The sequence below is a fragment of the Gopherus evgoodei genome, chromosome 7, assembly GCF_007399415.2.
Source record: "Gopherus evgoodei ecotype Sinaloan lineage chromosome 7, rGopEvg1_v1.p, whole genome shotgun sequence".
NCBI classification, from domain to species: domain Eukaryota; kingdom Metazoa; phylum Chordata; order Testudines; family Testudinidae; genus Gopherus; species Gopherus evgoodei.
Genome location: NC_044328.1, coordinates 49412948 through 49426355, shown reverse-complemented (window position 1 = coordinate 49426355; position 13408 = coordinate 49412948). Strand labels below are relative to the sequence as shown.

General features: G+C 38.3%; 1 protein-coding gene across 1 annotated transcript in view; it reads right to left on the bottom strand.

Moving 5' to 3' along the window:
* Positions 1 to 1385: 1385 nt before the first annotated feature.
* RTKN2 (rhotekin 2) overlaps positions 1386 to 13408 on the bottom strand; it is a 66803-nt gene continuing 54780 nt past the window's right edge. Inside the window, 4 exon segments of the mRNA XM_030568933.1 lie at positions 1386 to 2047; positions 2049 to 2232; positions 5152 to 5259; positions 8017 to 8182. Coding sequence (XP_030424793.1) covers positions 1669 to 2047; positions 2049 to 2232; positions 5152 to 5259; positions 8017 to 8182 — 837 coding nt within the window. The 3' untranslated portion in view covers positions 1386 to 1668.

Genomic DNA, 13408 nt, shown 5'->3' with positions numbered 1-13408 from the left:
GTTCCGATTGTAAATCCTTTTACAAGATTACAACTGTAGAGCTTCCACTTCATGCACGAGGACAAAAACAGAACCTCATGCCTGAGAAATTTTAAAACTTCTGATCTGCGAGCTACACTTTGGAACTAAACCAAGATTTTAATAAACCTGACTAAGTCAACCAACATAGACATTTCGCAACAGTTATAAACCAGGCTAATTTATAACTCCATGAGGCATCTAGCACTAAACATTTATTAGTTAAAAATACTTTGATCTTTGTATGAACTAAGAAGGCAACATCTGAAACAGTAAAGACAGTGTCTGGAAATAAAAAAATCTCTAAATAATTGAGTTTACTATTATTCCAAAATTCTTTCCACATTAAAACTATTTATTTTTAAACACACACTAGCAATTCAGAATACATCAGGGAGAGTAGAATATTAGATTGATGTTACTATAATACTTCTATCCTTTGCCTTTGAACTTCAAAAGCTAATGGTTTATTTTGAAGGCTTTGCTGCTATATAAACAATTTTAGTGAATTGTATGTAAAATTACTGATAAGATTTTCAGAACACAGTTCTGAATTCCAGTGTTCTTGATGGCTGACTAGCAAGCAGTCCTTTGCTTGTGGATAAGGCTCTGGTGTAAAGGAAAGTCTGCATCTTGTGTGATGCAGTTGTTTCCACGGAGGAAATGTAGTGACCTGTACTCTGACACCCAGAGATGGTAGCATGAGGCCTCTCCATACATTGAGGATCACGTGCAGTAGCCCAAGAAAGTCTTCTGCTCACTGTAATCTGTAGCTCCCATGAAAGTGGTGAAGAAACCCAACGGGGTTGTTTGACCTAAATGATTTCACTTACATGTTAGGTCTCAAAGTCAAAGAAAAAAGTGAGGGGAAAAAAAAAATTATACTAGTAATAAGGCTCTGCATTCAAGTTTGTCTACCACCAACTGGTGGGATGCCAGTATTACAGATTTTTGATATGGAGTAATTCGTTCCTTATAATGAGAAAAATGACTGTAAAATTGACATCTCATGTGCTTTCTATGTGTAGTCAGTCATATATATCAATTTTTAGGTATTAAGATTTTTTAAAAAGTTCCATTAGCCTTGCAAAACCAACAGTTAGAAGGAGATCATTCTATTCTGTCTCAAATGCTATCAGAATTAATAGATAACCTGCATTAGACGTGGTCAATTCTGACAATATGGGCCAGAAAATAATCTCGAAGATCTCAGACTGAGCTGGCAAAGTTGTTCAAAAACATCTTAATTTATAAATTGAGCACATCTGATATGGAGACACTGAAACAAACCTTGGAATTACCTTTTAGAGCGTGACCATGCTGTAAGGGTAGCACAGAAATTTCAGATACTGCATGTAGTGTGGAGAAGTACAAAGGTTTAAACATCCTGGAGATGTTCCTTTCTACAACACACACACACATACACACACACACACACAGACACAGACACAACCCTTTATACTTTGCTAGAGAAATACTTTAGATCTTGACAGTGATAAGCAGGGCTGAGATTGCAATACAAAGTATAGGCTTAGGATTATATACATTAAAAATAGTTATAATGGCCCAGTTCTTATCAAAGACTCAGGTCACTGATAAATGTCAAATACTAGTGAACTTTATATGTTGGTCACGTTTATAAAATAAATGTTACACCTGTGACTGCAACCATGATCCAGGGTCTAATATTTCTTTGATGGATTTCTGTCTAGGAGCTGGCACTGGTTTGGTTTCAGACTCTGTCTCAGTAACTGAAGAGAGAGGATTCTCACTGTCAATTGAGCTGATTTTCCTGCAAGGAACCAGTTTGCGAGGAGCAGCAATGGGCCTCTGCAACTGATGCATCATGGAAGATAACTTGGCATCAAAAGAAGAAGAGGTCCTACGTGCAATGGTAGGCTTCTTCCACAAGTTTTCCTTGTCCAACTGATCTGTGCTCATCTGAGTTTTTGAGCTGTATGGTAGCTTATCAGATGGTGGAAGTGGAGCTCTTCTTTCTTTCCTTTGCCATCATTAGGACTTACTATCTCACTATTGCATCTGGAAACACAATATTTTTCTGGACAAGCATCTGGTGAGAACCATCAAATAATGGGGCCCATACAGAAGGTACAGACTCCTTCTGCTGGCCAATCAGGAACTCTCCATCAGTCTCCTCAATTTTCCTTTGCATGATATCTGTTAAACCTTCATGTTTCACTGGAGAATCAATACCTACAATTTTAGAAGAAATTAGATGAACTCTGATTAAAACAGTTCCTAAATATTTTACTCACCCTGAGTGTGGTTATTAATTGATTGAATACAAAACTGTGCAAAGTATGTGCCCCAAATCTTAGACTAGCATTAAGGCCTACAACAGTCTAGAAATGGAAGAGATCATCATGTTTACAGGAGAGGTCTAGAAGTTTTCACGGTTTCTAGGACTCCTGCACTTAGTAGGCTGTGGTATAGTTTAATTTTTATTTATTTTTGTGGAAAAATAAAAAATGCACTGCATTACTAGAAATAGATCTAGCTATAACAATGTTCTTGTACACTACTTAAAACATTTCATTTCAGCAAAGGTGTACAGAATCTATGCACAAAGATCAACGCAAAAAACCCTAAATCTCACATATGTAAGTGTGCAAAAGTCAAAACTATTGAATATTCTTGTGCTACCCCCCATCCCCCAACTTACCCCCAAAGGACACTTTTACACTCAAGGTTTTTTCTTCAGTAAATTCTTGAAGATAACTCAGTATAATTCCTCCTACCCCAGTAATGTAATTTACAGTGCATCAGCCAGAATATATACATAGTTTGTTAATTTCCCTGTTTGTAGATCCGTATCACTTGTGCTACCTCTGTCTCTAAAACATCAATAAGAGCATAAAGATATCACAATGTGACACTGCACCCGATATTCTTCATAGTGATATGATTATGGCATAATTATGATGCATTTTGTACAAGATAGGACATGTAAGGTGTCATTGGAAGTTATGATTTGCTGAATATGATTATCCTATTTGTATACATGTATCATTTTTGTATCTGAAGTTATGAATATTGATTATGTATCTGTATGTCACATGTAGTCATGCCTGGGTGACACTCACTAGGCAAGATGCTTCCATCTAAATACCTGGCTGTGAAGAGCCCATTCAGGGTAATGGGCAATTAGGAAGAATAATAGGCCTTAGGAGAAGCTTATCCCTCACCCGGTGAGCCTTCCTGGGAACGTTTCGGCCTATAAGTAAGCAATGGCTGCTATGACTCAGCAAAGGCATGTGACCAGCTCACAAGACTCTGGACTCCATTTTGGGGGCCTGAATTTTTCCCACAAACTGGGCTGGGAACTCTTTTTGAACCAAAAGGTTCCAGCATACGCTAAAGCTATGTAAATCAGGGAGCAACATCATCTGTTCTTCACCCCCCCACAATTCAACATCTGAGAGAAGCTCTGAAAGGACTTGAAATGGGGTCAGGGATTCCAAGCTGCAAAGCAAATGCAGCTTGTTCTTTAAGAATCTGCGAGCCTGCTTGTATCAGCCAGGGTGAGAATTTGCTAATTCATATCCTATCTTTCTAGTATTTTAGGCTTAGTTGGCAGTTTTGTTTATTTACTAGGTAATCTGCTTTGATCTGTTTGCTATCACTTATAATCACATAAAATCTATCTTTTTGTAGTTAATAAACGCATTTTTATTTTAATCTAAACCAGTGTGCCTTTTGTGTGAAGTGTCTGGGGAAAAATCTCAGCTTGGTTACCATAAGTGTGCATATTCCTCTCCACATTGAGGGAGGGGAGACATATTAATGAGTTTCCACTGTACAGATCCCTATGCAGTGCAAGATGATATAATTTTGGGTTTATACTCCCGAGGTCGGGAGCAGTGTGTGCCTGGGAAGGTGGGAAACTGGCTGAGGTCTGCTGTTTGTACTTGGGTAGCTTAGGTAAAGCACTCTCAGGTAGCTCAGTTTGGGTGTGTAGCACCCCCTGCTGTTGTGTTGGGTTATAACGGGGCCTGAGTGAGGCTGGCTGTGTCCCCAACCCAGGAAGCAGTGGGGCAGGGCCAGTATAATTGAGCTGTCAGAGGGGTGCAAAGGTTTCTCACGGCTCCCAGACTGCACCCCAGGGTGACAACCCATCACACACAGATCCTACATAAATAACTAAGAAATTCTTAGCATTTAGATGATGGATTTGTATTTATTTATGAATGCCGTAATTGGTCAGGTCACTTAAAATTCCTCAGTTATGTTTCTAAATATCTGCAGCACCATGCTCCAAAACTTAATATATACCCTCATATGTCTCATGTGATTTAGTGTTTTTCTGGTCTGCATTCATAGTTCAAATATGACTTTTTAGACTGTTAAATGAATGCACTGATGCATTATTGACTCAATGACCCACATGTCAATTTGAGCATTTTTGCAATTCAGACAGGAGATCAAGCAGCAGGTAATGAGACATTTAAACTTATCCTTACAAAATGTTTTTCAGCCAATACCACATCAGATCCATTAAAATAGAGTGACCTACTTCTAGTCTATAAAAACTATTTATATAACATATTTTATTAAAATAATCCCTCTGCATTGTATTTCGCGATGCAAAAATTGATGTCTGAACATTGGTACAGCTCAAATACGTTTTAGAGAGATTTTTTACAAGTCTATTTTTCAAGGCTGTTGCCAGCAGCCAAACAATAAGTCCTAAGTAGATCTTACATAACTTGGAAAAAACAGATAATTGAATGCAACTAGTTAAAGGCATTATTGGTCTGTAGTCTGGACTATTTAAAACTATTACATTTTAATCCTCTGGATTTTGAACTATTTCTATGGCAAGTATTTATTTCTAGTGAAGCTTTTTTGTCTAAATGTTTTCAGGGCTCCTTAATTACAGTTCATATTGAATTTTTTTTTTGTTCAAGGTATGAAAATGTGTTAAATATTTTTGTCCACTTACTAAGAAAAATATTTAATATGAACTCCTTGGTGTGCAATTATGGTGCTCCATTATATTATCTGAATTACCTTTGAAAAATTCAGCATTTTAACACCAACAGCAGAAGCTATTTGAATAGAGACAACATTGTTTCTGTTACCCTGCAGCTTGAAAAGACAAATCCCACTTACTTATATCATGGTAGACTGAGGTTGCCTCTTTTGTCAAGAACAAAGGTGGTTTCCGTGGTGACATAATCTCAATTTTCATAAATTCTTCACAACAATGTTTCCACTGGCCTGAGAGGGAATAGAGAACAATGATTAGAACTTAAACACTCCACCTTTTAAAGAGTTTGAAGTCATTAAGTTGCATTTGTGAACTACTATAACAGGCAAATCTGGACAGTATCTATATTTAATGTTGCAACAGTCCTCACTAGATACTGTATTTTCAACTGAAATTTCATCCTAACCCTTAACACAAAGATTATAAACAGATATTAACCTAAGAGCTCCAATTTAATCAACCCAGCAGTACTATCAGATAGAAGGCTAAAACCCCATAGTTCACACAAAAATCCTCAAATATCAGATAAAAGGTAAGTGTTTAAAGCAAGGAAGCTTCATGCAAGTTATTCATCTGGAAGTATAAGAATCCAGTATATCGCAAACCTACTGTTATACCATAGTTATACTTGGTAGTTTTGACTTTAATAATTTTTTTGGCTATCAGAGCACGAAAAGCGTCTTAGCAGTTAACCAAAGCCAAGGAAACCTCTGTTTCTATTAACAGATTTTGACCTTAAGGAAAATAGGCCCTGCCAGTAAAACTGCTTTTTACAAACTAATCTCTCACTCCCATTTCTTTTCTGACCATGTTAGTTTTAAGAGAATTTTAGAACCACCAAGGAACAACAGGCATTTGAATGCCAAGTGACCTAGTTTTTTCCATACTACAAGAAATTGTCTCCGAAAAACCACTGGTAGTCTAATGTTATCTGTAATTGGGGGAAAAAAGTAGTCCTTTCACCCCTCCCCATCTAACATAAGGAGGATATTCTAGTTTTTGCATTGTGGTTTTTCTAACTGATAGAATATCTTATTGTAATCAAGCCAGAGCTATAAAAGAAGAAATAAACTACAGAACACCACCCAATTTCCAAAACCCCAGTTCTTCGATTTTATTGGTGTGGTTCCCAATTCAATACTGATACTCTGTATCTACCTGGCTTAGTTTCCTCATGATCTGATGAAGAATATGATTTTCAGAGTCCAACTAATTTTTTTTTCCTTTTTTTACTTAAGTCTATCAAATGGTATCTATTTTTTATCTACTTATGCATTTAACTTGCTACATTTAAAGGTGTCGTAGTGGGAAGACTATGGGCAGTTTTACACTAGAAGCACTACAGCATCGGTGCAGCTGCGCCACTGTAGCATGTCTGGTGAAGATGCTCTATGCTGATGGGAGAACGCTCTTCCATCGGCATAATTACTCCACCTCCACAAGAGGCAGAAGTTACATCAGCAGGAGATTGTCTCCCACTAACATAGCACCTATGTAGAGTGCTTAGGTCACTGTCACTTGCGTCGCTCAGGGGAGGTGTCTTGACTTTTGTGTAGACCTGCCCTAAGATTAACCAATCCCTCTTCACACTTCATCTTGTTAATATTTGGAGTTAAGTTTAAACAAGCAACACAATATACTACTTAAAGAGACTGAAAAGGCAAGTGAGAGCATATATTTTATCTGGAGTAAGAATAGTGAAGTTACACAGTTTAGCCAATGTCAGCGAGTGAGCTTCCTCTAGAAATCTAAAAGTGAGCACACTGAAACATTTCACCACTGGAAAAACAAGATTAGGGAACAAGGGACCAATTATCTAATTTGTCTTTTGAACAGTAAAGCCCCACCTACTTTTCTTTTTCTTTTTTTTATTAGCCCATAGCAAACAGTCATTTGTGAGGTGGGGGCGGGAAATGCCAGGTATAAAACCTTATCGTCAGAAGGGGTACCAAAACAGAGGAGGTACCACTGGAGTCAAATCATCCCTGACTGCTTAGTTCTAGAAGACTGACAACTCCTTCACGCAGAGTGCTATCTGAGCAAAAGCTGAATCATGGGTGCCATAATCCTACATAGTTGGGCCTAAGTCAGGGGTAGGCAACCTATGGCATGGGTGCCGAAGGCAGCACACGACCTGATTTTCACTGGCACTCACACTGCCAGAGTCCTGGCCACTGGTCCGGGGGGCTTTGCATTTTAATTTAAGAAATTTCATTTAAAATTAAACATTTTAAAAACCGTATTTACTTTACATACAATGATAGTTTAGTTATATATTATAGACTTTTAGAAAGAGACATTTCAACATTTTTAGAGGGTATTACTGGCATGCGAAACCTTAAATTACAGTGAATAAATGAAGACTCGGCACACCACTTCTGAAAGGTTGCTGACCCCTGGCCTAAGTCATTATGTACCTTTTCTATCTGTAATAATCAAATTTTGATCCAAAACAAGTTTTCAATAAATTTCAAAGGCCAACCATCAGCTCAGGTTCCCTCTAATGCTTCATACCCAAAGGTTTCTATTTTTCTCAAATGATGTCAGGATTCTATAAAATAAGTAACTCTATTTTAGTACTACAGAGGAGGGAAGAATGGTGAGACTCCAGCAGGCCTATGAAAGATAGCCTAGTTAAACTGCTAAACAGACAAATCTCTTCCGAAACATCACACAGAAAACACAACAAGTCTACATCTATTTTGATTTCCTGAGAAAATTCAGGCTGGATGTTTCAGGACTTCTTGGTATTTATAGGATGATTTAAAAATCATAGAGCCCTGATGAGTTGACTATGGTTCAGTAAAATACCTCTATTTTTCAGTGGCAGAGAACACACTACCTACTGTGTTCATGGAGAACATTTTTGTTCTCTTCATTACAGGTGACAGATTATTATGTAATTTCAGTTCAGATTGTTCAACGTTTCTTTTTATGTTACGTAGCTACACCACTAAAAGGACATGCTGCCAAAACTGCTTACTTACTAAGATCATAGAAATGCTGCCAGAAAGCTTCCATCCACTTATGAAGTTCTTCCCTGCTGTCAGCTGCAAAAAGTTGAGTCACAGCCTCTCCATCCACAGGGTTGGTAACTGTAAAGTTATTAATTCTTTTCTCGGTGCCCCTATCCACAGCACGGATTCTGGTTTCCTACAAGTCACAATAAAATAGATTGAGACTAAGGTAATCAGTTATCGCTCCATCCAATCATTAATCTTCAATTCAACATTAATATCACAGGCAGATACAAATTAGGGTATTTATCCAGCGTAGGTTTTGTTTGTTTGGTTGTTGTTGGGTTTGGGGGGTTTTTTGGGGCGGGGGAGGACTTATGAAAAGGTAAACAGAATAACTGACAATACAAATTAATTTCTTACATAATTATTAAAAGAAAAGGTAACAGATATAAAAGATAAAACAATAAAGCTGAGTTGATGCAGTATATGTTAAGAGATATACCAAGGATACATATAAAAGTTATTTGTTCCTTAAACCGTTCATCCTGCTGTGGCTTACTGTCTCTCTATTAAGTTATCAACTGAACTGTACTGAGGAAAGGTAAGTTATTGTGTTTCTCAATTCTTATTCTGGTCATATTTCTATAGATAGTATTTAGTTTTTGGACAACAACAATGGAAGATGTTTCTTTTGGCTGCAGTTGTACATTCTCAACTGGCACTATTTTAGTTTAGTTTCAGAAAATCAAGGCATTTGTCAAATACCATAGCTACAGGAATTTGGAAGAGGAAACGATCCAGTCCAAGTTGAAATGGACATTTATAGAAAGTTACCCACACAGATCTAACGGAACAAATTTCCAATATTCAAAAATTCAAACTTCTGAGTATTATAAGTCTTACATTTTGCCCTCATGTCAAAAATCCATTTGCTCCTTTAAAAGAAATATTTGAGTATGTAACTGGCATATTTTGTGAGATCCTATTAAAATACTATTGTTTTAGTTTATGCTATGGGACAAAGTTCTAGCCAACAGTATGGAAAGGACTGTGCTGTTTTAATAGTGTTCTTGAACTATGCTGCAGCACTACTCAGCCCAAGGTTTTGCACTGTTCCAGGGCACGGTTAAAACAGTTTCAAAATCTAGATTGGACCTAGTGGTATTTTAATCATATGTGGTTTCCTGGATATGATCTTAGTACAGTGCAAAATAGCACTTGTTGCAATCTGATTAAAAGTACAAGTTAGGTCATCATAAGTATTTTTTCTAATGTAAGACACCAAAATATTTTAAGAGACTAAAAATCTTGTAAGGTGCAGAGTAAAATATTCTAACACACACATTGACAACAATGCTGCTTTGCAGTACACACATTCATTCAATGAAATAAAATATAGCCATTAACCATACTTCATTTACAAGCAAAAATCTAGATTACACTGGAATGAGACATTGCTTTCTCCTTTAAACTTCTTTCACTTCAAACTGATTGAACTCCCCTCCCTGCAACCCATTTCAAATGAATGTTAAACATCAGTTACAGATTTCAAATGTAGAACTATAGAAATTAAGTTATATATTTTGTCCTATGGGAATAATCCTAATGCTGATAGTCTGAAAAATAAAGGTTGTTCTGTAGAACATTCTTCAGATTTTTAAATGCATTACTGAGGTAACTATTTGAAATACTAACACAGCTATTTGTAGCATCTGATGGATTTGCTCATTTAAATTCTTCTGTCTAAAAATAGGAGATGAAGTAATTCATCCACAAGTGCTGAACATCCCATTAACTCAGGTAACCATAGATACTTGCAAAAAATTAAACAAAACAGATTAACATTTGACAGGTAAGAATTTCAGGCATGCCCTATATAAGTTTATTAAATGATGTTTGCTGCAAGGTTTATTCCACACACATTGTTATTCTAAGGAGATAAATTCTCAAGCAACAATCTATACCTCACACTTGAGTATTTAAGTAATGATACAAGATGCCATTAAAGTAATGAGCTGATCAGTTTACCTACCAATGATACATTACACTACATGCACATCTTCACCAAAAACAAATACAAAAATGTACTATAAAGGCACCAGGTTATAATACAATAGCATTCCTACCTTTCACAATGTTAAAATTATTGAACAAATTATGCTACAGCCTTGTAAAGGCCAGGACCATCATGCTGGCTGAGTTCAGTGTTTCTCATGTAGGCAGTCCTGAGGAGTTGGTATTGCTCGTGTTGGCTCTAAGTATGCATGATGCATTCTTGAAAGGGTGGAGAAATGTAAGAAAGAGAAACTGAAATTCCATGACATTGTCTGATACAGCTTAGAACTTCCCTTTCTCACTGCCCCAAAACCAAGTTTCCTTTGCCCAGCAGTACCCCTCTCCCAGGAAATTTCCATACGTGAAGGGTTGTTATAAAGGGGAGGACCTTCCATTAAAGGAACAGTGCCACTCCTCTCCAAAGTCAATTGTGAAAAAACTGAAGGACAATGAAGGTTAGCTCAGAAGGTCCATTTCAAAACACAAGAACTAATTTTTTGAAGTTTCTGAAGTTAAGACAAATGCTAAATAGTCTAGAAACTTTGTATGCTCTAGATTAAACCCAATTTCTCATTTATGACACACAGTTCATTTTTATTCAAGGTTTTAAGTCCAGAAAACAGCTAAAAATAACTTTAAAATCAAAAGAGTCTGTTTGTGCACTCTTTTTATCTGTCATGTCAAAAATAATCTACAGAACTTCCCCTAGTTTTGTTTCAGGTTGGCAGAGAATTATGATTAGACTTAGAACAATGCTCTCTCATTTTACAGATCAGCTCATGGATATCTCCCTTCCCTCCCATTTGGAATTACTATATCCATGTGACAACTACAGCAAATGCCCTATGCAGAATAGGAACTTTAGAAAGCACATGATGTATTTTTAGCAATGTAAACAGCCAGAAACAAGGAGAAGAGAATAAGCACCACATGACAAGCAGCCCGCAGTGGAGTACCAGTTGGCCCCTGAAGCATAGTTTATGAAACCACACAATTTGAACATTTATGTTGCAAGATCCATCATGTGGGATCTGCTTCCCAGGGTCAATCCCAAATTCTTTCAAGCAACCGTAAAACTGAATTGATTGATACCAGTTGGATTATGATAAAGAACAGAGATTTTGAAGGATTTTACTAATGTTGGCATTCCCACTGGATTTTCATGTGTTTTTATGTTGCTCACCCAAGGCCATTAGCCAGGTAGCAATCAGGACTGTGGAAGAAGAATCAGTCCACAAAGGTAATTTAACCTTGTTACTCCCAAGATCCCAAACTGTGGGTGAACATCTGCCACAGGGAGATATTAGTCCACTTTATGGGTCAAGAAAAGTCGAGAGGCTGTGTCCTTTTCAACACACATTATTTTTGTGACAACATATTGGTACTCCTCACATCATCAATTTGGATAGGGAGTCTGGCTTGAAAAATCTGCCCTGCCATCAATATAACCCTTTTGCCGATAACTGAAGAGAATGAACTTTGCCAGGAGAGTTTTGCACACTTCTTCCACAAGCCACCCCCTCCCCCTTGCCTTCTCAGTGAGGAATAGTTCAGAATAAATGAAGGGGGAACAGACAGGAGGAATAAAAGGTAGACAAAAAAGAAGGCTCCCCACCAGGACTAGCCATGACGCAGGGGCAGGGCTGGCTCCAGGCACCAGCCGACCAAGCACGTGCTTGGGGCAGCACTTTGTAAGGGGCGGCCAATCTTTGGGTGGCGTTGCGGCACTCGGGGTTTTTTGGGTTCAGTGGGACAGCGCTCGAGGGTGTTTGTTTGTTTCAGTGGGGCAGCACTCGGGGGTATTGTTACAGCGGGGCAGCGCGCCGCTTAGGGGGGGTTGTTATAGCGCGGCAGGGCAGCGCTCAGAGTGGGTGGGAGGGGTGTTACAGTGGGCCAGCACCTTTTTTTTTTTTGGTGCTTGGGGCGGCAAAAAAGTTAGAGCTGGCCCTGCACAGGGGACAGACTTAGGTGGTACAAAGAGATGGCCTTGGGCTAAAAGCATCAATGAGATACATGACAACCCCAGGTCATAGAAAATACCTTTAGGTAAGAGGAGAATAGGAATGTGTTCAAGGCTGTGCCGATAAGCTGGAGGCACATCACGAAAAATGTGAGGACAGGTGTGGAGAACCAACAGGACAGCAGTCATAGGATGCACAGGGGAAGCAGGAGAAACAGGGTTAGTTGATGCCATCGGTCCAGCTTTTACAGTTTAAAGTCTCAGTTGAGCTGGGCCTGCCTGGCCATCCAGCAGGCAGTCTGAACCATCAGTAGTGCGGAAGGAAGGAGCAGAGCTGGTGTGCATAAGGTGAAGGAGTGAACTAGGCAAATCTGCTTTCATCAGGTCAATGGCAGGGTCCCCTCATGTGCATGTTGAGCTCAAAGGGGAGGGGGGAAGCCACAGAGAAGAAAGAATGGATCAGACTCCTAGTAAGATCTAGTAGAGAAAGGGACTGCCAACTGGTTGGAAGGACAGAGATGCTGCTGTGAAGCTGTGGAGCTATGGTACTGGAAGGTGCTCCTATGCCTATAACTCCCAGGACTTAGGCTCCAACAAAATTCATTTTCCAGAGATTTTCCTTTGTGACAACAGTCCTGGGTAGAACTGCCCAGAAGACCTGGTACTGCACACAGTATGAAAATGTGGGCACCTTTGAGCATGAGCAACTCATGATGAGCATGTCCAAGTTAGCACAATTGAAAAGCCTGGCCCCAAGGATATGTTAATTATCTTGTCAAGTCAAAAGGAGACACTGTCATATTTTCAAGTAATATTTTTAAAGGGTAAATCCAAAGGTCCTTACTCAGATTTGACTCCTGCAAACTTCCTTGGTTACAAGGAAAGATTGCTTCTCACTCTAGTTGCTTATGCAACATAAAGTGCTTCAGTGGCATATATTTGGCAACATAGTAGGTTCTATGATGCCTGTTTTGCAAGTGTTGAGACATTCCTGCTCAACAATGTTTGCACTGAAGTCATTTGAAGTTAAAGTGATGACTTTCAAGTTAAGGGCTACTTCAAGTCTGGATTCAGAGGGGGAAGGGAATAGATCTGTTGATGTGAATATTTCTAGGGCTAGTTTCTTGTAAGGCTATGTCCAGTTCATTCATTTTAAAGATAAACCATCTTTGAAAGGATAAGGGTAAGAGATCACATCCAGCACTAAGAATAAAAGTGCTATGTATCTTAGAAACTAGAGGAGATGTTAGCTTGAATGTCAACTTTGAAGTTCTCTCTAAATCTTATTTTTTTTAATTGCTATTTCCATACAACAGGGAAAGGAGGTAAAAATGTATTGTTAGATTGATTTTTGCGCATTTAAGGATCTGATATCCAAGACATTTCTAGACAAAACTCAGTATA